We start from the raw sequence: 23,363 nt of genomic DNA on the forward strand, positions 1-23,363 counted from the left end.
GTGTTACTTTAAGAAGTTTTGTCCCTCCTCTTGGTTTAATGTGGGGATTTCCTCAGGTTATCGAGTTACTTTACACTGTAATACGCAGGGCTTCCTGCTTCATCCTAGTACCAACATTGATTTGCCCTTGAAAAACGAAAGAATATTGGATTGGGAATTGGGAGACCAGGGACAAAGTTGTGGCTGCTCACCAGCCAGATGAGTAATCTTTGCAAGTCCTGATCCATTCTCAGTCTCAGTATCTTCAACTAAATACCATGGAATTTAACCGGAAGATCAGCAAGATCACTTTCAATGCTGTAATTCTAACATGGATGGGCCCCAGTTGAATACAGAGAAGTCAAGGTAGGAAACACAGATCAGTCAAGAGCTGGAAAATGTCAAATATATGCATTCAAGGAGAATTTGCAAGTGTTTCTTTGGCTGGGACTGAAGTTGGTGGTTCATAAGTCCCAATGAGTTACATGACTTAAATGACAGCCAACACTTAAAATTATACAGGGCTCCACAGCAAAATCTAAAATGCTTCATCATAGATTCACCATATGTAACAATACTCCAAAAGAAAGGGGAAAGGGCTGTACATCAAACCTTGAGTATTCTTTTTCCTAAAAAAAACCCCCCAAAATTCAACTTCATTTTCATAGAGTTTTATTTAAATAATTTTAAGGACCTATGAATGAAAAAACGTGTTATCCACCAAGCAGGGGAGACTGAAGTCAGCTTTTTGTAGTTCCTTTGAACAGCAAAATACTGCAATCAGGTCGTATTCCCCCCCATGCCTGTGCCCAGATTTTCCAAGCTTAGTCACGTAAGGACTGATATTCTTCTCTCTCCATTCCTCTTCCTGGTTTTTCTCCAGAACTGCCACAATTTTGTTAGTAGTGGGGAGATGTTACTGATGAGTTTTTGAAAAATCTATTTGTCCAGATTGTGGGAACAGTGTGAGGTTGTCCTCCTGCTGAAGCAAATGAGTGGAATGTCACCGCCTTCAGCAGGTGGGCATTAGTGGGGAGAGGCTAGCTGCATACTAAATGCCCTTTCCTGGAAATCCAAGCCTTTGGGGGTCGATTCAATCGTACAGGTAGCAAAGCAGAATGCAGGGGACAGGAATCCCAAACCAACAGAGAAAGCATCCGGTCTCAGACCCACAGCTGTTTTGTTCTTTTTTTGCTGCATATAATGACTTTATAAAATAAGTATGCAACCGTTGTCATTATTCTGAAGTCGCCCACCGCTTAAAAAAGAGAAATCAAGAAGATAAAGGGCAGATGTACTGAAATGTGTTTCTCTATGAGGAAAAACGTCCTGTGAAGTGCATATATTAGGCCAAGTCCATAAATCATGATCAGTAGCATGTTGAAACTGTCCCCTTGTGGTCCACTGTTGGTTAGACATGGCACAGTTTCATGCTCCAGCTAATTCTTCAGTGTCCTTTTCAGTCTGCCAGCGTGTTCACCTCCAGAGGTTTTAGATTGAGAAACAGAAATTATCAGCCCCTCCCCTGGCAGGCCACCATACATTCTGATTAGCGTGTTGGCTGTTAACACAGTTAACTCACCCGTCATAAATGACCCCAACCCACTCGGGAAGTGAAGCTCATCTATCAGTGCCACGGAAGTTATTTAAAAGGAGAGGCTGATGCATTGTCATACGCTTCATCAGCTCCTTTGTGAAGGCATTAACCTTCATTTGTAGCAAAGCCAGTATGGCTTTTGACTTAACTATTGATTATCCCCAACCAAAGTGACAAAATACATATGCAGTCTACTGGGTAGAAAACAGTTTCTCTGGAGACTCATCTTTTCCTTTAACTCTACTTTTTAATTCTACAGATGGTTCTCAAGGCAGTCCATGGATCAGTTTCTTTTTTAATGGTAGGATTTATATTGTGACAAAGGGAAAAACTTCAAGACTGGCACTAGTCATAATTGAATTGAGGCTATAAAAATTAAGTATTACCTCATTGATCTTAAACACAACAACCAATCATGTTCCCTGGGGGTTGTGTGTGCATGAGGGTCATTATGAATATGTAGGATGGATGACTTACGAATTGAGGAAACTCTGATCCTTCACAGGGAGTAACAGTCCAAACAAATCTGAGTAGCAGAGTTACAGAAAAATAAATAAATGAAATGTGTCTTTGTGTGATAGCTGCCCTCCCCAAAATATCAATGTTTACCCCAGCAATTTGACAGAAGAAAATGTCCCTGATTTCTTTTTTTTAAAAAACTGCTTTATTGAGGTATGACTGACATACAAAGAGCTGTAGGTATTAAATGTACACAAAACTTACTGTGTTTGGAGATAAACATATACCCATGAAACCATCATCAATATCAATGACATAAACTCATCCATCACTTCCAAAAGTTTCCTCCCACCTCCTTTGCTTTTTGGGTTTTTTTTCATTTTTCCTTTTGTAGTAAACGCCCTTCGTATAAGATCTACCCTCTTAGCAAATTTTTAAGTATATAATACAGTATTGTTCTTCACAGGCTTTATTTTGTACAGAGATCTCCAGAACTTACTTATTTTGCATAACTGAAACTTTGGCCAACACCTCCCCATCTTCCCCTTACCCTAGCCCCTGGCAATCACCATTTTACTCTCTACTTCTATGTGTTTAACTGTTTTAGATTCCACATATAAGTGAGATCATGCAGTATTTGTTTTTCTGTGTCTGACTTATTTCATTCAGCATCATGTCTTCCAGGTCCATCCATATTGTAGCATGTATCAGTGCTTTATTCCTTTTTATAAGTAAATAATATTCCATTGTATGTATATACCACCACTTTTTCTTTATCCGTTTGTCCATCCATGGACATTTGAGTTGTTTCCATATTTTGGCTATTGTGAATAATGCTGCAATGGATATATTTGAATGCAGATATCTCTTCAAGATCTAGATGTCAATGTCTTTAGATATATACCCAGAAGTCCTTTCTATACCAACATATAATCTAACTGAGCTTCTCATAGACATTCCAAGAGATAATCCATAAGAATCTGGCCATTTTCCCATTTGTTTCTTCCTCTGGAGGGATTTTTTTTTTTTTTAAATCAAGGTTTAGAGCAGCACTTCACAAAAAAATGTTCAAGGTTTTGAAGACCCTGGACTTCAGGATAGGTAAATTAGTCACAGGAGAAAGGGGTCACTAAAACAAGCAGCTAAAAGAAATAGAGACTGACAGTTACTATTAGAAGTAAATTGGAAAATTATCTGGTTGATGCTATTAGGATATAAGGAGTAAACAAACTCAAAAAAAAAAAACAACTAATAGAATCGGTTTTAGTTCTGAGAACAGACCTAGTTTGAACTCTGTTCATCTTCAGTGTATGTGACTTCTATGCCCTAGTGTATAACTGGAGTTTAGCATATTTTGTGAAAATTGATGAATCTAGCAACCAACTATCTCATAAATTTGACAGAGGTACTGAGTGAATGAATCAAGTATTTACCGTGTATGTCAGTGTTTAGAGATAACTGGGCCAAAAAAAAATCCATGATACTGCCCCTGCCCTCTAATAATGTTTCCTCACTAGTGAGATAAAACTTATACATGTGCGAAAATTAACAATAAAGATACTTAAGAAATATATTAAAATATATTACAATCAGGTATATAATGAAGTATTAAATTAGAGATGAGTGGTACATGGCAAAATTCCAGTGGTGCAAAAGGACTTGGAAGAGATCAGTGGATGATGTCATGGGAGATATGGAATGAAAATTAAGCAAACCAGGGAAAAACAGAAAAAAGGGGAGAAGAAATTCAAAGAAGGAGATAGGGGTATAGGCAAAAAGCACAGCTTTTTATTATTAGCAGGGAGATTTGTATTTTCTGACGCTTTGACACAAGTATCTTCTATAAAGGGAGAATTCTTTGCTTAACAGGCTTAATTATTCTTTTCAGCTTTAAGGAGATGGCACAGTGTGGCAAAACCGCAACAGCCAAACAAAAAGCTTGTGCTGAGGTTATTAAACAAGAATACCAAAAACTTGGACCAATAAAGTAAGTTACACACACACACACACACACACACACACACACACACACAAGCAAGCAAACACAGAGATGCTGCTTATACTGCAAGTATCTGTTTAAAGGCAAATATGTACACAATTGTCTTAGTGTATTTATTACACTTGATAAGGGCCCTGAATGTTCTAACCTTTGTGAATATAACTCAACATGATAAAATACATACCTTGTCTAACTAAAACTTACCAGGTGGAAGGACAAGAAACTGAAAGGCCCACAGAGGACTAAAGCCCCTTTCAAACTGCAGATTCTCTTAAATACTTGATACATCAAGTTTTGACAGTGCTTAGTGTTCTGCTAAGACTACTTCTGACAATAGTTCAGGGAGTTTCTACAAATGTCTTGACTGAGAAAAATAAATGAAAGGATTGGAATTTTCCCACAGGTATCAAGAAATTGTGACCTTAGTCCTCTTCATTGTAATGGCCCTGCTATGGTTCACCCGAGATCCTGGGTTTGTGTCTGGTTGGTCCGTGCTTTTTTCAGAGTAAGCATTACATGTTATGTTTGTCAACACTTCCTGTTTTATACTCAGCTTTTCTCCTAAGTGGTTCCTATAACTCTGAAAAACTGTATAAGATTTTTTTTCTTCTTTTCCATCGAAAAGGTTTAATTCTTATCTTTTCAGGAAAAAAAAAAGATAAGGAATGAAATCTAGGGTAAGGCAGCAAACAAGGTAACCAAACTACCCTGTAACTAAAGATAAGTCTCCTTCAGACAAGGCTATTTTCATCTTTACAAAATTAGAAATATGATTGCAGGAAAGCCATGTTTTAAAATGGTCAGGAGTATAGACCTTGGAGCCACACTGCTTGGGTTCCATTCCTGGCTCTTCCACTTACTTTGGGCAAGTCACTTACCTCTCAGTTTCTCCATCTGTAAAATGGCGCTAATTAGAATAGTGCTGCGCTTCTCCCCACAGGAAGTGCAGTATAATTGTTTATTATGTGAACTCAATGCCACTCAATGCTTCTTAGTAACCTGATATGAATTCATATTCTGTGATTTTTGCTGGCTTATTTTTTTTTTATTTCTATGGAGGGTTATTTATTTGGTTCATATTTTGTCTTTTCCTCTATTGGTGTCCATTTTTGTATTAGTCGCTATAAATCCATCCTGCCCCTATTTTATAAATAAGGAAATCCTGAGTAAGCAATAAGACTGAGTTTACAAACTAATGTTAGAAGCTGGGTCAGAGTTAATTTTATCTCTCAGTGTCTAATATCCCAGCAGACATTGCTGAGTCATGTGAAGTGAGGGGGAAGATTGTAGCATAATTTTCTAAATTAAGGACCATCCTACATGTCAATATAAATACTTTGGTTTTGAGATTCGCATTCCCAAATCTAGCTTTCACTGAAGTCCTCTGGATCCTAAATTCAGCAGATCTCTGATTTGAACTTCCTGTCTCACATCCCCCAGCAAAAATCCATGTAGTGGGGTAGAAACCAAAAACATTTGAGTCAGATCTATTCTGCCCACATGGAATGAAGAAATTCTTGCATCGGAGCCTTCTGCTTATGTAGGCATTGCCAACATTTTTTTAAAGCTGCCAAGTCGGCGTCCCAATTCCTAGTGAGCACACAAGTGCAGCAATGCAGTGTGGTACATGTTTCAAAGGATCAGCTGCAGCTTTATAAACTTTTTATTTCCATTAGGACAAAAACGTTTCATCTCAAGAAGTCAAAACAAAAGGCAGTATCCAATCATTCAAAGCAAGCTATTCAAAGCAAACTATTATTTAATAGTTTGATTCGAACTTCATAGTTTTGGAATAGGACCTAGACCAACAGAAAAAATAATTCTTCCTCCTTTTAAAAATCCCACTCCTATCATTCTAGAGAGGGAGGGTCTTCTCTAAACACCAGTATGTAAAAACCAAATGAAATCAGGCAATGGGTAATAAAAACCAGGCAGAAATCCCAAGAGGAAATTCAATATAATCAGCTTCTAATTTCTACTCCTTATGGGAGGAAAATGTAATTCAGGAGATGTTTTTTTTTGTAGCAGGAAAACAAGGCGTACTTGCTTTGGGGAGGTGCTCATGATATCTAGAATTCTGAGAGAAAACAATAAGAAAAGAAACAAAGCTTTGAAAGAGGAAGGGATTTGAAGATATACATCTAATTGGCAATTAGATGTATAAATTGCCAAGGCAAATAAAATTTGCATAAGCTTAATATTTTGTAATACTGAGACAACCTTAGTTCATAATAAACCAAAATAAAATAAACTAATAATAAATAAAATGATAGTAGTTTTAAAAGTCTTTTAAAAAGCAGTTATTTCTGTATTTATGGCTTGATTTTATTTAAAGTATATATTCTGTAGAATACATTTGTAATGTAGAGGTTTTAGGCATTTAGAGTTTCCAAAGCTAGAATGATAAATCTAGATTTATAGCTACCACCTCATGTTTTCATTCCATCTGTTTGAACCTGGAAGGAATTCAATATGTCTTTTCATATAAAGCAAAATCAGATTACATGATGCCTGACCTAATTTGGCAAAAATTCAACCAAAATTATAACTGAAATAAGGAACAGTAAAATAATAAATATGGGTTAAGTTTGTTGAATAAATTACACCAAGGCAGCTTTTTACTCCACAATGAAATAGAGAAAATCTGTATTTGGGGAAAACAGACTGCTTTATAAAATTGTCAGATTGAATAAAATAATGCATTTCCTTGATTATGTAAATTGTTCAAATAAATTACAGGAATAAAGAGCCTCTATACTATGTATGCACTGCTGAGTTACAAGGTAGCAAAATAATTTTTAGGGTGTACATACTTCTTTTCAGACTACGAAGATTCACTAGTTAATATGCTAACTTCTAAACTGACTTCTAATTATTTATGCCTGTTTCATTCATATCTGGTCTCCAGGTACTTCTTAACTGTTGGGGCTTCTGGGAACCTGTTCTACTTGCTGGAATGGCCTGGTGATTCTAAGACCCCATCTGTTTCTGAATAACTCTTAATTTGTTCAGTGATCATTTATGAGTACCTCAAAGCCATTCTAATAATTAATATCCTTGATTGAGTTTCACAGGGTGCAAAGCATTAAATGGGTGATTTCATTTGTATGATATGGCCAGGGCCTATAAACACAGAAGCAGACGTTATATCTTAGAAAAACAGATCAATTCCTTTTCACAATTTACAGAAGAGTTTTAAAGGACACTCAAAACATCCATGCCGTGCCACAATTCAATAGTAGCCTTTTATAAATCAGTTATACAGGATTTGGCCTATTGTTTCAACCTCAATGCTTTGCCAATAAAATTAAAGAAATAATTCAAAGAAGTTATTTACCAGATCTGTCAGCTTTACCTAGAAGTGAACTCTTGGCCTAGTATATCAACATATGTATACATTGTTTTGAAAATAAGGAGATATATATGAAAACAATGGGGATATGATCTGAGATTTTTCAGTCCCACTAAGTTACATATTTAGTTGGGAATTACAGACTTTAGAGCAGATTAGCCAGAATAAATTACCAATACCACCACTTCTACTTGTATGCTATCAGCGTAATCAGTTGGTGCTTAGTTCATACAAATTCTTGATGGCATTTTTTAATGCACACACATGTCTTTTTTTCAGGTACCCTGGTTTTGCTACAGATTCAACTGTTGCCTTACTTGTAGGACTCCTGTTCTTTCTTATCCCAGCTAAGAGACTGACCAAAACTATACCTACAGGAGAAACTGGTTGAGTATTATTTATAATTCTGAATGAATTTGACAGAAGAGCAAAAATACAAAATTCCCTTGGTTTCAGTTAACACGTAGAACAGAAGGAATGGACATGGACACAGCCCCTGGCTTACATCTCCTGTTTATACACTGCAACCCCTATTCAGACAGCACACATCCTCTCCTTATACGAAGGATTATCTTACTTTGCAGAAGCTAGACATAGATTTCTTTACGCACCATGGTTATGTAGGATTCTGCTATGGGTGATACTATTTGGATTTGGTCTGCCATGTACCCACTTCCCTGGTCATAATCGGAATTAATCTTACTATTGGCAAACGTAGGAAAAGGAACTTGGAAGTCATACTTCAAGATGAGCCCTTGGTAATAAATACTGAGGATCTAAAAAGGTGAGGAGTTTCAACGGGAAGAGTATTTACAGCCTCATAAGTAGCCTTGGAGAAAATGCAAATCAACCCCACACTTAGCCATAACCTAGTGTCACAGTTGAAAGAAGCCACATTCAGTGGGAGCGTTCATTGCCTTTATAACACACAGACAAGAAAGTGTGTGTGTTTGTGTGCGTATACCCATCCTGTCCCCAACACACACACACTTCTTAAACATAGGATCCATCCATGCCTGTGCTTTATACTAGCACAGAGTATTTTGGGTAGTCAGATTCATATGTTGTCAATATGGGAAAATGGTTTAAAATTGTTTGGAAATGGCCTAGCAGAGTTGTAGGTTTTTCATTCATCCTTTATTTATCTATCTATTTATTTATTTATTTTATTTTTTATTTATCTGCTGGGACGGAACTGGGAGTCATGCAGTTGGGTTGGCCCACCTGCCTCCTTGAGTCAGAATAGATAAATGACTAATGGGTCACATTTCCAGGACATGATATATGTAAACAGTATAGTATAGAAATACATGCCTTTTGTTCTTCACTTGAGACTAGAATATCTCAAATGTGTTATAAGGAGGTGTTGTAATATAGAGCAATGATTCCTGTGAGACCCTGAGGACTCTGACCATTGTAGTCAAAGCCCTAAGGCCTTGCAGTGGCAAGTGCTATGCTTGGCTTAACTCCTCTGGCTCCCACATCTGAGTCCCCTTCTCAGAAAGAGCCTTGCCCTACCCACCATCCTCTCCCTTCTCATTCCGCAGCTCCTCTTCTCCCTGATAAACTCATTCACACTAGGTTTTAAAATGCCAAATAAGACATAAAATATTCAGTTTTAGATGAGAGGTACATTCAGAGATGATTGCATTTTGACAGGATATATGGCTTTAATTCGAGCAGGAAATAGCAAAATTTCCATCAACAGTGAGGGTAGGTTTGGTTTAGGTTTGGAATAAGGAGACAAGAAGGGGACTTATTAGTAACCTTAAAACCTCACCATGTAGAAGCTTGCCTGTTACACACAAATGTTAAATGGGCATAATGTGTTCATGGATTATGTTATTTCTAAGCAAATCAATGGAGCTATCAGGACCCAAATATCAAGAGAAATCCTTATGATTATTGCTTTATGAGCATTTTAAGGGTCTCATGAATAATACATAAATTTTAAAATCTGAACTTCAAATTATTTTAAACAGAAATCCTGGTGAATCTATCATGACCCTCCTCATGATTTGAAAAAACAATAAAATATTCAAATAGATATAAGTGAATAATAATTATAAAGTTCTACTGATGCTGTTGAACCAATGGCGTATTACAGACATTTCACATAGCAAAGGACAGTATAGCCCAATGCACTTGTGACTCATAGTAGGCAAAGATGTTAGTGGAATGAATGAATAAATGAATGAATGAATAGTATTATATATGACAGTGTTATTTATCTAAATTTATTCTATAATAAAATAGAAAGGATTTTTACAAGTTATGGATTTTTTTCTTTTTTTATAATATAATGTTCTGCCTAGGCCAGGTGGAAATTACTCAAAGTCCAGATCCAGTTTCCTATCTAAGAACAATACAAGAATATTAAAAACTACTTGTGAGATGGCTACTTAGGATAATAAGCAATGTCATATTGTCATATTTTAAGCAATGTGTAACTGCAGGACTTTTGTTTTTCAGTTGCTTTTGATTACTCTCCACTGATTACTTGGAAAGAATTCCAGTCATTCATGCCCTGGGATATAGCCATTCTTGTTGGTGGAGGGTTTGCCTTGGCAGATGGCTGTGAGGTAATACTCTGTGTCTAAGATAGTTAGCAATTAACTAGACTGTTCGAAAGAAGAACGCAAAGACAGTCAAGCTTTTGGAATGCTCGACTTCATCCTTTCATTGTAATGATGCAGATTTCAGTAGCCATGCAGTAACTGTACCACACAGATGAGGTAAGTTCAGAGTTCAAGAATCTTTATAAGCATAAAACATCATTGTTTATGATGTCCCAGCATATCAAAAGAAAAAAAGAAAATTAGAATTCTTAATCCATGAAATAATATTAGAAGACCAGCTTAATAAGAAAAATGTTATATAAAAATCATATGTACATTTTTTTTTTGTTTATACCTTCACCTTATTTGATGATGAATTTAAGTTGCTCTCAGATGTCTCTGCAGTATATCATGGTCCTAATGTTGCCAAAGAAGCATGAGAAACAACAGTACTTTATTACATTATTTATTACATATCATATTAAATACATTAAAGGTACTTAAAACATGCTTATTGAATGAAGTCCAGAAAGAATTTCACATAGCCATGTTTAATATTGTATTATGTCTAATTGTAGGAAGAAACAAAACCGTCATGAGAAATAAAGTTGGCTATTTCTTTGGCCTGTCATCTATGCAGTTGATATAAAGTAGAAGTCTGGGGAAGCCTTTGTCCCTTGAAATTGCCCTGGTTATTATAGGGTTGCTAGAAGAAAAGTATCTTCTACAGAAATTCCATGAAAATCCTCTCCTCTTTAACTAATTATTCAGGACTTAGTAGCCTTCTGTGAAACACTCAAAACTCATGGACATTCCATTTCCTTATTCAGTCATCAAAGTAAAAATGATGGTGAGAGAGAGATCATGTCAAGTCCTTCAGTTTCTGAAAAGTTATATTTTTATACTTTTCAAGACAAATAACTATCTGTTCTGTTCTATTCTTGACAGTCTAAGGGAAGACTGGTTTTTACTTCTGACTTTATTGTCAATTCTTCTGTATGATATTTGGATACTGAGTTTTCAGCAATTTAGTAATAGGTGAAAGTCTTAGAAATTGTCTCAGTTCTGAGTGCCCCTTACAATGTCGTTTTAGGTCTAGATTTGGCTTGCCTCATAGACTGTTCAAATATAAATGACAGAAATAGAAGACAAATACACTTTTCTACTAGCTCAGTAGTAATGAGATCAGGTTTCTCAGAATAAATAACTTCTATTCCTATGTCTGCTAATTTGAATTGTGAGGAAATCAGAATCAGCAATTCTAGCATTGACGTGAATTTGTTCATCTCTCCTTCCTAGAATATCTGTCACTCAAAGTGGTTTTAAAAGCATTGGCCAGACCCTAGAATAGCAAAATTGAAGGAAATGAAAAGGTGTGGACTTAGTCTGATGCACTAGGCTCTCTCACTGGAAGAATGAGGGAAACCATGGAGGGACTCTGCTGTGAAAATCCTAGTACAAAGAATCAGGTTTCTGTGGGATACCCCAAATCACCCAATTTCTATAGCTGTGGACAACTATTCCACTAGAAACTGGTTTTACAAAGATTTGGAGACAGTTACTTTTTAAAAATTTTGTTCCAAACTGTAATTAGTTTGGCAAATGCCTAGAACTAGATAACCTTTCTAGTCGGGAACTGTGAGATTGCAGCTCCTAAAGCTTTCACCTCATTGCTATTTCTCTTAAATGCTCCTTGATTTTGGTTCAACATGATTGAACTCTCACGAACTGACAGTCACCTTCAAAATCTTATCAGTGAACAACTCCTCCTCTCCCATTTTCACACATTCCTCAAAATTTTTCTATTAAGTTAAATATGGAGGACTTAACACTTTGACTCAGGTCTCCACTAAAATGGAAATAGCACAACAAAAAAGTATCAATCTCTAAAGACAAAGAATAAATGGCAGGAACAATAACATACAAGAGATACTGATAAAATTTAGAAGATGGAAGAAGATATATGAGGGGTCAATGACTTTGTACAGTAAAGAATTAGAAAAAGATTCAATCTACAGCCTGCAAAAAAAAAAGCCAAAAAGAAACAAACATGCATCCACAAGATTCTGGAAGAGTTTAGGAATTGGAAGCAGCAGATTAACTGAAAACTAGAGAAAAAACCAGCACTAAAAATGGAAGATTGTTTAAAAAGTGTGTAAGGAGGTGTGAGCCTCCAGACACTCCCTCCAGCCCTGAACAGAGAGACAACTGCCCTCTCTCCTCCCTGGTAGAAAATTTAGATTTACTCTGTAAAAAATCGAATCATTGAGACACTGGCTTACAGATCAGTCACCTATAGTAATGTCTTCCTCTCAACAATCTTCACTTAGACACAAAGAGCTTCCAATTGTGATTTTATCGCCTCCCTCTAAAACATAAATAGGTAGTCCAGGATTACCAGACAGTGGGGAAAGCCTCTGATACAACAACCAGTAACAAAAAATAAGCAAAAAGAGAAAGAATACCAAAAAGACAAGGAAAATGTGTAAAGTAAAAGAAAACTTCCAAAATTTTTCATTGATGCTTCAAAGAGATATCAGAAACATTAAAGTCATGAAAGTAAAACAGAATGTAATTTTTTTTTTTTTGGAAAAATTCTGTGAACATAGGCTATTTTATTTCCACAGGGGATGCATTGGAAACTTTTTTTTTAATTTAATATAATTTAATTTTTTTATACAGAGGGTTCTTATTAGTTATCTATTCTATGCATATTGGTGTATATATGTCAATCCCAATCTCCCAATTCATCCTACCACCACCACCCCCCCACGAGAATGTAATTTTTTTTTTAATGGACTAGATAGAAAATAAGAAAGAGCCACTGAAAATAAGAAATAGAACAACAGGAATTTTTAAATTCAGTAGCAGGGTTAGAAATTGAAGTTTGAACTTATCCCAGAAAATAGAACAAAAAGATGAAGAGAAAATAATATTATTAAAAAACGATAAGAAAATTAGAGTATCAATCCAACAGCTGATCAATAATAGCGTCAGAAAGAGAAGGGGAAAAAAAGAAGAAAGAAAATAGAAATAGAAGGCCACTTCCAAAAAATAACACAAGAAATTTCATGGAACCGAGGACTTAGAGATTCTGGACAGAGAGAGCTACTGAGAACCCAGTACCAAACCACCTCATGTAGGATTTTGATATGATCCCAGTGGCTTCCAGAGACAGGGACAATATGTGGTGTAATCTTTTCCAGCTGTATCTAATCAGGTGTAGATAAAATCCATTCTTAAAATATATTTAAAGATGAATTTGTGCCAATGCGATTTAAATGGTAAATAGTCTTTTTCCATCTAAAAAACAAAACCCAGGGAATTCCCTGGTGGTCCAGTGGTTGGGACTCTGCGCTTCCACTGCAGGGGGCACAGGTTCCATCCCTGGTCAGGGAACTAAGATCCCACATGCCTCGCGGTATGGCCAAAAAAATAAATAAATAAAAATAAAATAATAAAAAATAAAAACCCAAAACAAACAAAAAAGTAAGTCAGAACTGCAAATAATATACATAATATCTGGCTATCACATCTGGCGATGTTTTTGTCAACTTCTGATCTGAGGGTATACTGCTTGTAATTAGAGCATTTCTGATGTCCATCCTACTTTGTCATGAGCATACAGATTCACACATGCAGCAGCTCACTGAAATCTCACAAATGGAGGATTTTCCCTTCCATTTGACTATTAATTTGACTGTGGCAGATTTTTCTGTATTATGTACAATGAATCCAAGATCAGAATATTATCCGGCTTCTAAAGAACCCAACTGGAAGCCACAGGAAGTGGAGCAATAATTATTTGGAGTGGTAATTTTTTCAAGTCTAGAATTCTACAAAAGCTAAATATCAAAGCAATGTGAAAAGAAAAGAAAGAGGTTTTCAGACATGCAAAGACTAAAAAAATTTACTTCCCATGCACCAATTAACAGGAAGCTACAGAAGATGTGGTCCTGTGGCCCACCAACACAAAGAAGTTAGCAAGAAAGGATTCCCACATCAGAGAGAGATGAAGGGAATCCACAGTATGCTAGTGAAGAGAAGTCTCTTTATAACAGTAAAGTAGATCTAAAGAGCAACTAGTCCCAATGGAGCAGAAAAAGGGAATACTACAAAATTGATACCTCCATTAGGGAAAATGAAAAAGGACAATTACCTGAAATTTTTATCTACTTGTGAGGCGTTTTCCATTTTTACTGGAGAGTGTACTGGAGAATTAGTGATAGATACTTAGAAAACTAAGCAAACAAAAGAGTAGGGAGGGCTTCCCTGGTGGCGCAGTGGTTGAGAGTCCACCTGCCAATGCAGGGGACACAGGTTCGTGCCCCGGTCCGGGAAGATCCCACATGCCGCGGAGCGGCTGGGCCCGTGAGCCATGGCCGCTGAGCCTGCGCGTCCGGAGCCTGTGCTCCGCAACGGGAGAGGCCACAACAGTGAGAGGCCCACGTACAGGAAAAAAAAAAAAAAAAAAAAGCATAGGGAAATTATTTCCTGGAAAAACAAACAAACAAAAAGTAAAACAAAAAAGTGAAAGCAATCACAGTACACTAAGTGGCTCAGTTGTGAACGATATCCATATAATCATAATGGCAAACTTTAAATATTGATTTAACCAAAAATGTTGACATATGAGTGAGTGTAAGGGAATGGAGGGTGGGGACAGGAAATATATGTATGGTGGAAGGTGTTAGAAAGCTGAATTCTATGTATGGTGGAAGGTGTTAGAAAGCTGAATTCTTATGCACGTATTAGGAAATCAGTAAATAATGTCTACATTTGAAAATTTAGAAATATGAAAAAGTAGAATTTTGTAAAATAGCTATCAACACATAAACATGGTTATAAATAGCTAATATGGATGAAAGTTGTTGCCTCTGGGGAACACAGATGTGGACAGAGGTAGACCAGAAAGGCTGCTCTTTTCTTAAAGCCCTATAGTACTACATGGCTTGTTATACCCACATATATTAATTAGATATAATTAAAATTTAATTGAAAAGATGTGGGAAGACAATTCAAACTTCCTAAAGTTTGGTATATTAAAATGAGAATAATTGAGAACTTTTCCATGCCAAACCCACCTAGATCTAACAAACCACAGAAAAACATGAAAGATTAAAATTATACTTTAGAAACTGAGTTCTTAGATCAAATAATGCTTTTTAATATATTTAAATGTCTGATTAAATGACTTATTAATGAATGCTAAATATCACAAATTTGTTTTTTTAGGAGTCAGGACTATCTAAATGGATAGGAAATAAATTATCTCCTCTAGGTTCATTACCAGTCTGGCTAATAATTCTGATATCTTCTTTGCTCGTCACATCTTTAACAGAGGTAGCCAGCAATCCAGCTACCATTACCCTCCTTCTTCCAATACTGTCTCCATTGGTGAGTATCTCATTTATCCTATTTACACTATTCATTGAAAGAATAGTGTTCTACTTTGTGTGTTCTCACATTGCAGTGTGGAATCATTTGGGTCCTGAATGGTTCCCCTGTAGGTAACTTACAGAGTCATCCTTATTTGCATTCATACTTTCTTAGGAGACCTCAACTCAGGAGAACTCTTTTCTTCCATGTTCAAGCAGCATGATCTTAAGTGAACCCTCTACCTTCTTTCTACCCATATTCTTCATTTGCAGATAAACAGGAGGGTCAGCCCAGATCCTTTCCAGCTCTAGAAGACTTTGGGATTCAGTGCTTCCTGGCAACTTTAGTATTTAGATCTCTAACACTGATACTTCTCCCTCCAGAAGATGTCTTGAATTTTTGAGAAGTGCTTCATATAAGTGATTTGCAAGGGAATAAAAAGCTATGTTTACACTTCAGGCTTCAAGCTTAAATGTCTTAGATGCAGTTCTCTACGGCCCAGGGAAGAATTTAAAAAGATAAGTAAGAAGCAGATTTGCAAGGAGAGAGAGGGAAGACTGTCTCTCTTCCTCTCCATCACTAGCTGGCAATTACAAGAAACAGCTTCAAGTAAAATGTTTTTCTTATTGGGACAGATGAGTTTGGTGAAAGGAAAGCACTTTGGATGAAGAAGAATCGCCCTTCTGGAAGTGTTCTGCTACCAGCTCAAGGGGCAGATGTTGGCATTCTTGAGCTGCTTCAAATTAGAAAAGAAATGTAGGCAGGTTATGTTGGTAAAATACAATTTTGGGTTTTTTCTGGTTTTTATTTCTCAACATGGAGCAGTTAAAAAATCATGTGATAAATTAAGAATAGTAGTAACTCTTCTGTGATGATTCCTAAGAAAATTTTAAATTACATATGTCACAGAGGTAGTAAAGTTAATGGAATGATGAGAAGCTTTGGAGCCAGAGGGACCTGAGAACTCTGTAAGCTCTACTGCTTGCCAGCTATGTGTTTGGATCAGTTACTTTAACGTTTATGGACCTCAGTTTCTTCATCTGCTATTTGGGACTACAGTTATGATCTTTTAAGGTCGTAGTGAAATTGAAATTATATATATATAAATATACAATGTTATTATGTTATACATTATATATATGTTAAATTTTACATATATCTTATATATATTATATATATAACATATATATATATATACACTTAGCACAGCACTTAGCGCTAGATCAGTAATAAACAGCTGCTGGTTTAATTTTGTTTCTGGAATAAATGATACTTTATTTTCTAAATGAACTGAGCTATAATGCTTAAATGGACGCCAATCACCATATAAACAATGATAAGAGGAAGATACGTTTTCTAAAAATTATTCTTCCAGTTATAACTGCATTTATGTATATATACTTTTATGTCTTTATATATCAATCTGCTTCTGGGAAAGTTTATTATAATAATTTTGCTCATTTTGATGCCTATCTCAAAATTTTACTTAGACTCCTTTTTATCTTTTCCAACAGGCTGAAGCCATTCAAGTCAACCCTCTTTATATTTTGTTACCTTCTACTCTGTGTAATTCATTTGCATTCCTCCTACCAGTAGCAAATCCACCCAATGCTATTGTTTTTTCGTATGGCCATCTAAAAGTTACTGACATGGTGAGTGAGCTGAAAGAATGCTATCAAGACCAATAGACATTATTTTGTGATATCTTGGGTTGTCTATCCTTTTATACGCTAGTCAACTGCTTGGAAATGCATAGCCTGAGTACTACTTCTGAAGGTGAGTTCATGACTGGCCACAGAATTGTTTTTAAGAGTGATACTGGCCATAGAATTGTTTTTAAGAGTGATAACCAGAAGCAAACATGCCATTAATATTTACAGTCACAAATACAGAGATATTGAATGCATCAGTAATACACTGGCAGAGGAAGAGAGCAAACAATATGCTCAACACAATGGCTTAAGCTTACATGTCAAGATCAGGACCCAACTTGACCTAAGCAAAAGGGTTAATGAAATTCAGCAATCAAGCACTGTGGTTTACTATCATGAATATTTACAGAACTGACATTTGCTCTGAATAAGATGTTGGGCTCAGTGCTTGACTGGTGAAAAGTCATCTTTCTTTTTCTGACTCTAATAGTGGCACCTGAAATAAAACGAAATGAAATGAAGTGAAATGAAATGAAATTAGCACAAGCAAGTAATAATAGAAACTTTAAGTGACAAAACGTGCACATTTTGCCAATTACAAAAGTTGTGGTAGAGAAGGACTAGCTTGAGAATATCCTGCTCTTCTCTCAATCTTGATCACCAGCTTCTGGAACAAACCAAGCAAGACTATAACTAAAGGCAATTCAGTGAGTTTGCTGTGCAAATGCAGTTCCAAGTTAAGCCCCAGGTTCTTTTCTTCCAGACAGATTGCTGTCCCTAAACCCCTGTAACATAAAAATTCTGGAAATGCCTCTATGCAGAAGTCGTATTCTCCTTTGGATAAAGAAAATGAGCATAATATACAATATAAACTGTGCTAGGTATGTGAATGTTAAAAAAAACCAGGATTCTAAAATAAACGAGAGGCTTGCATGGACAGAACAGGAGGCCTCTATAACGTTTATTTTGCCTTGGGGCTCCATGTTTTAATACAGAGAATGCAGAGATAAGCAAGCTTTCTCTGTAAAGAGCCAGAGAGTAAATATTTGAGACTCTGTGGGTTATATGGTCTCTGTCACAACTACTGAATCATGAAAGCAGCCAACAACAACATGTAAACAAATGGGCAGAATTGTGGTCCCGCAAAACTGTCTTTACAAAAACAGTTTATGGGCAGTAGTCTGCCAACCTCTGTCTTAATAGCTAGAAAGCAATTTGAGATTGTTTAGTGCCACCAGAATAATGACGTCAGACCTAGAAAAATGGGAACTCTAAGAAAGATGAATGGAAGAGGTATTAAATCTCAGTAAGAGAATACTGAAGGCTAAACTAAAAATAATATGGAGTGAATATGAAGGATTCAGTTTTCATATAGTGACCTGAACCTTATTTTCACTGAAATACAAAACCGCAAAACTCAAATCCTGATTTGACATGAAACGGCAGATTTTTAAAGGGATTTTTCTCTAATCAGAATGACTTCAGTATATTCCTAAGAGGAACCTCTCTGAGACTCTCAACCTAAATGGCATTTAGTTGGGAACAGATTCTTTTTTGACATGAATGGAAGAACTCCTTGTCTTATGAAACCAATCATTGATACTAATCATTTAGGATGCATGTAAATCTGACATATGCCTTCTTCAACAGTATTCCAATTCTCCCATAGGTTGTTTTTGGGTTTTTTTGTTTGTTTGTTTGTTTTTGAGACTGACATTCATGTTCTTTCGTATTCAAGGTTAAAGCTGGACTTGGCGTTAATATTGTGGGTGTTGCTGTCGTGATGCTTGGCATGTTTACCTGGATTGTACCCATGTTTGACCTCCACACTTACCCTTCCTGGGCTCCTGCAGTTAGTAATGAGACCATGCCATGACAAGCATGAATGCTCTGACTATCCTGTGGTGGGTTTTGGGAACCACTAAGAATTCACTACAAAATTTGGCTCTAGAAAACTGATGACACTTAAATTAGTCCTGGTGTAGCTGCTGTAAAACACCCCAAACCTGCTTTGAGATGCAACCAAGACCATCTATGTGCCTTCATGAAGAAGCCCTCAGTTGAGATTTTGCTCATGGACCATATGCATCCTGCTTCATCATAAGAATAATTTATAACTTGACCTTCAAGAGATTAGGTCATTTGCTTCATCTTACACTTTGGGTTCAGTGTAACATTTCAAATGTCAATTTGTTATTTCAGAAACTTTCCGTGAAGGTAGAAATAGAAAATAAAATATACAAGTTTATTAGCTACTTGTATAAATCATTTCTGTAGTGTCCAAGGGAATTTTCTGAAAAATCAAAGCTGTGGTCATCTGGTAGTGCAAAAGAAAAGTTTAATCTAAGTAAAATATACATTCCCTCATTTAAAAAATATTCCAATCAGATTACTCTTGAAATATCCATATAGTATAAAAATTGAAAGTTAAGGGCTTCCCTGGTGGCGCAGTGGTTGAGAGTCCGCCTGCCGATGCAGGGGACACGAGTTCATGCCCCGGTCCGGGAAGATCCCACATGCCGCAGAGTGACTGGGCCCGTGAACCATGGCCGCTGAGCCTGCGCGTCTGGAGCCTGTGCTCCACAACGGGAGAGGCCACAACAGTGAGAGGCCCGCGGACCGCAAAAAAAAAAAAAAAAAAAAAAAATTGAAAGTAGTAGTTGCAAAATTATAGCTGAATCCACTAAACAACAGAAGATAGATAAGGATTAATTTCTATTTGACCCTATGGTTAAAGTATTGATAATATAATTCATACTTTTATGATCTCGGTGCACTGAGAAATGTACTTTGTAGAGCTATGGATAAGGCTTGCTATGACTTGCACCATTAGCACAGTATAGTTAGGAAAGAAAGCTAAACAGTATAAAATTATTAACACATTTGTGGATTTTTATAACAGTTTTGCTTAAATGTTTATTTTATTTCAGAACTACATAATGTCATATATAAAAACAAGAAATTCCGAAATTTAAATGAATTATCACTGTGTATGCAGATACAGAAAAAAGTCATGTAACTCCATTGCATCAACATTGAAATGGAATACCAGAGGGAAAATAAAGAATAAAAAATTGAAACTGTTGATATATTTGCAAAAGAAAAAAATAAATTATTTATGTGCAAACCAAAAAGAAAAAAGAACTGAACATTCGAACAAAAGTAGGAAGAAAATAGTCTCCTAGCATTCAGGATGTTAAACTGTAAGGTCTACTGGCATTCCAAAATTAGACTAAAGGCAAAAAATTGAAAAAGACAAAAAATGTGTACAGTTAGGAAAATATGGAGAAGTTAGAGCAATTCTCATGCTAAAAATAAAATGGAAGACAAGGTTAAAAAACACCTTTAATAGCTTTAATTTTCATAGAGCTCATCAGACCTGGTTTTTTTGTGCAAATGACATTATTTATAAAGTTATTCTTGAAAACTAAATATGGTAAAGAGGGTTTTTTAAAGTTATACATTTCTTTAAAAAATTATATATAATAGCCCATGTTTATTATTTGTCTGTTTATTAATTACTCAATGCAAAATTAACCACTTTTTCAAGAAAAAAATGTGTCTATTTAAGCCTGACAATATAATATTGCTGCTTTGTGTAAATCATCTATGTTCACCCTGTTCACTTGTTTCCTTCCCTATCATATGTTACACATTTATTTATGATCCATAGTATTTATTACATTTCTGCTTTTTTCTAGTCATTCAATTTATCAGTGCTGAATTATATTATATGATGAATATATTTTCATTATGAAAAAATGAAATGACTTTTCAAATTATAGTAAGTTTTGCTCTCAAGAAAATAATATAAACATTTCAGCTTGAATCATTTTAACAGAATTACTTCCAACAGCTGCCAGCTGAGTGCAGGAAAAATGATACTTTGTTAAAATTTGTTTAAGTGAGCCGTATGGTTCTCTTGTTACATCTTTATGTTTAGTTGATATATCAAAAATGACTTAACTCATCCATTTCACATTTGTCCCATTTACATCAAAGTTCTCAAGTTCTTTTAGTTTGAGAGGTGCATACTGTCTTTGAAAGTTTCCAAAAGACAGCCTAAACAGATGATCAGACAAATCTTTGTCTTCCCACTCTAGGGTAGACAGTGTTTTTGTTCTTATATTGAGCCTTACTTAGAAGTTAACTAGAAGTCTTTGTCACTTTAAATCCCTGTATCTTGCTTACGGTTGGATCTTGTCCAGATAATAGGAGCAATTTCACTAAGTGCCTATTTACTGTTCCTTGCAAGTGCTTAGAGGGCTCCGCAGCATATGTGTATCCTTCACTCACCACAATTGCCACTGTATATGTCAGCACCTCTAGAATTCAGCTTTCCTTCCTTTCAAATGTGTGCACTGTTTTCACCCTACCTGGTCTCCAAGACTTTGTTCTCTCCTTTTTCAGCTTGGGAGGTAGGAAGGTACACTTTTAGCCAGTATTACTAACTAAATTTATTAGCAAAATTTGATAAAACAATATCATGACACGTGTCTGGACATGTGTACTACATATTATTATATGTCAAAGTTTATTATTAGATACTTTATTATATCTTTGCCATGGCTAAATATTTGATAAGAATCTTTGTGATGACACTTTTGTTCCAGTTTTCTTGGTTTAGTTATTGAATGATTATTACCTTTACTTGTGTGTGGATTTTTCCCAATTAAATACTTTTATTTTCAGGAGGGAGAGGATTGTACTAGCAATGAAAGAGTAAACCCAAACAAACATTCAGTTTTATTACTGTAATGTAATATAAAAATAAAAATAGTTTAAATTATTACCCCAGAGCAGCATCAGCCATGTTATTCCCAAACAAAGTATTTTAGTCAAAATAACAATTTACTAGGTAAGTTTTGGGAATGCACTGGGAAATGTCCCCAGTGCAGAGTAAGATCAGATTAGTCCAGGAGTAAAGAGTAAAAACAGCACATAAATAAAGTAAAAATTAAAAGGTTTTCCAAACATGAGGACCTTCATTTGTTTAGGAACAAAAAGATGTGGGGTTTGAAAAGAGAAATAAAAGGGCTTTTCTTAATGACAGTATGGTGGTATAGACATTGGAGGCTAGAGGTGGGGGAGATCTTCTTAAGGCCAAATAATAATAAATATTGTATAACATACATTACCATGTAGGTAAAAAAAAAAAAATAGAAGTCCTTAAGAAGAGAAATATATAGAAGGACCAGCAAATGTCCAGAGACTTAAGCAAGGACTGAAGATAGAAACTGCTAGTCCCTAGAGATATTGAAATTTTCTTTTAATAAGTACACAGGGTACGAGGGATGGGAGACCAAGCTAGGACCCAAGCAAGTTAGGGGTTGAATGGAAAATTACATAGAGTTAGGATCTCCAAGGGCTATACTCTCAGTGAAAATGAGAAAAAAAACACACAAAAAACCCACCTTGTGGCGGGAAACATCAAGGGAATTTTCATGTTTTGGCCTATGCACTTGGTGGAGGGGTAAAATCTCCTTTGAAAATTCATAACCATCCAGGTTAGGGGCCTAAAGTCTCAATAGCAATGTGTGTAGGTACCTCAATCTGAAACGTAATTTTAAAACAGTCCTAGGCTGATAACATCCCCAACTACCTGGCCAAAAAAAAGGAACACTTTCTTCAAGTTGGGGCTCAAAGAATTTCTAAGATTATAATCAAAACCCATAAATTCTGCCAAGACATAAAGCATTTTGTGCAAGAGACAACATAAACAGAAGAAATAAAATCCAAAGTGCAAAGACAACAGATATTCTAATTATTAAATAAAGAATATAAAGTGAAGACTCATAAACCAATGTGATTATATGAGCTCTTAAAAGCAGAAGAGAAAGGCAGAAGAGTCAGGTGGGTGAGATCAGACAGAATGGGAAGTCAGAGAGATTGAAACATGAGAACTGGACCCCCCAGTGTTGCTGGGTTTGATGATGAAAAGGGTCCCAAGCCAGAGAATGCAGGCAGCCTTTAGAAACTGAGAATGACCCTGGTTGAAACCCAGCAAGGAAACAGAGGCCTCAGTCCTACAGCTGCATGGAACTGAATTCAGCCAACAACATAAGCCTAGAAATAGACTGTCCTCAAGAGCCTCCAGTAAGGAATGCAACCCTGCAGACACCTTGATTTTAGTCCAGTGAGACTTGTATTGGACAAATCTGCTAATCTACAGAGCTTTGAGATAATAATAAGTATTGCGGTAGTTTGTTATGGCAACAATAGAAAACAAATACAATGAGGAACTAGAGACCCTGAAAAGTGACCAGAAAGATATGAAAAGGATAGCGAGGGTGGGAGGGAGACGCAAGAAGGAGGAGATATGGGGATATATGTATATATATAGCTGATTCACTTTGTTATAAAGCAGAAACTAACACATCATTGTAAA

At 36.0% G+C, this 23,363-nt stretch overlaps 1 protein-coding gene across 1 annotated transcript in view; it reads left to right on the top strand.

The window, feature by feature from the left end:
* Positions 1-19,174, top strand: part of SLC13A1 (solute carrier family 13 member 1) — a 75,614-nt gene extending 56,440 nt beyond the window's left edge. The window contains exons 9-15 of the mRNA XM_060155990.1: positions 3,924-4,022; positions 4,438-4,539; positions 7,666-7,772; positions 9,859-9,968; positions 15,180-15,341; positions 16,838-16,975; positions 18,714-19,174. Coding sequence (XP_060011973.1) covers positions 3,924-4,022; positions 4,438-4,539; positions 7,666-7,772; positions 9,859-9,968; positions 15,180-15,341; positions 16,838-16,975; positions 18,714-18,851 — 856 coding nt within the window. The 3' untranslated portion in view covers positions 18,852-19,174. The remainder of the gene's footprint in view (positions 1-3,923; positions 4,023-4,437; positions 4,540-7,665; positions 7,773-9,858; positions 9,969-15,179; positions 15,342-16,837; positions 16,976-18,713) is intronic.
* The last annotated feature ends 4,189 nt before the right edge of the window (positions 19,175-23,363 follow it).

The sequence above is a fragment of the Lagenorhynchus albirostris genome, chromosome 8 (assembly GCF_949774975.1).
Source record: "Lagenorhynchus albirostris chromosome 8, mLagAlb1.1, whole genome shotgun sequence".
NCBI classification, from domain to species: domain Eukaryota; kingdom Metazoa; phylum Chordata; class Mammalia; order Artiodactyla; family Delphinidae; genus Lagenorhynchus; species Lagenorhynchus albirostris.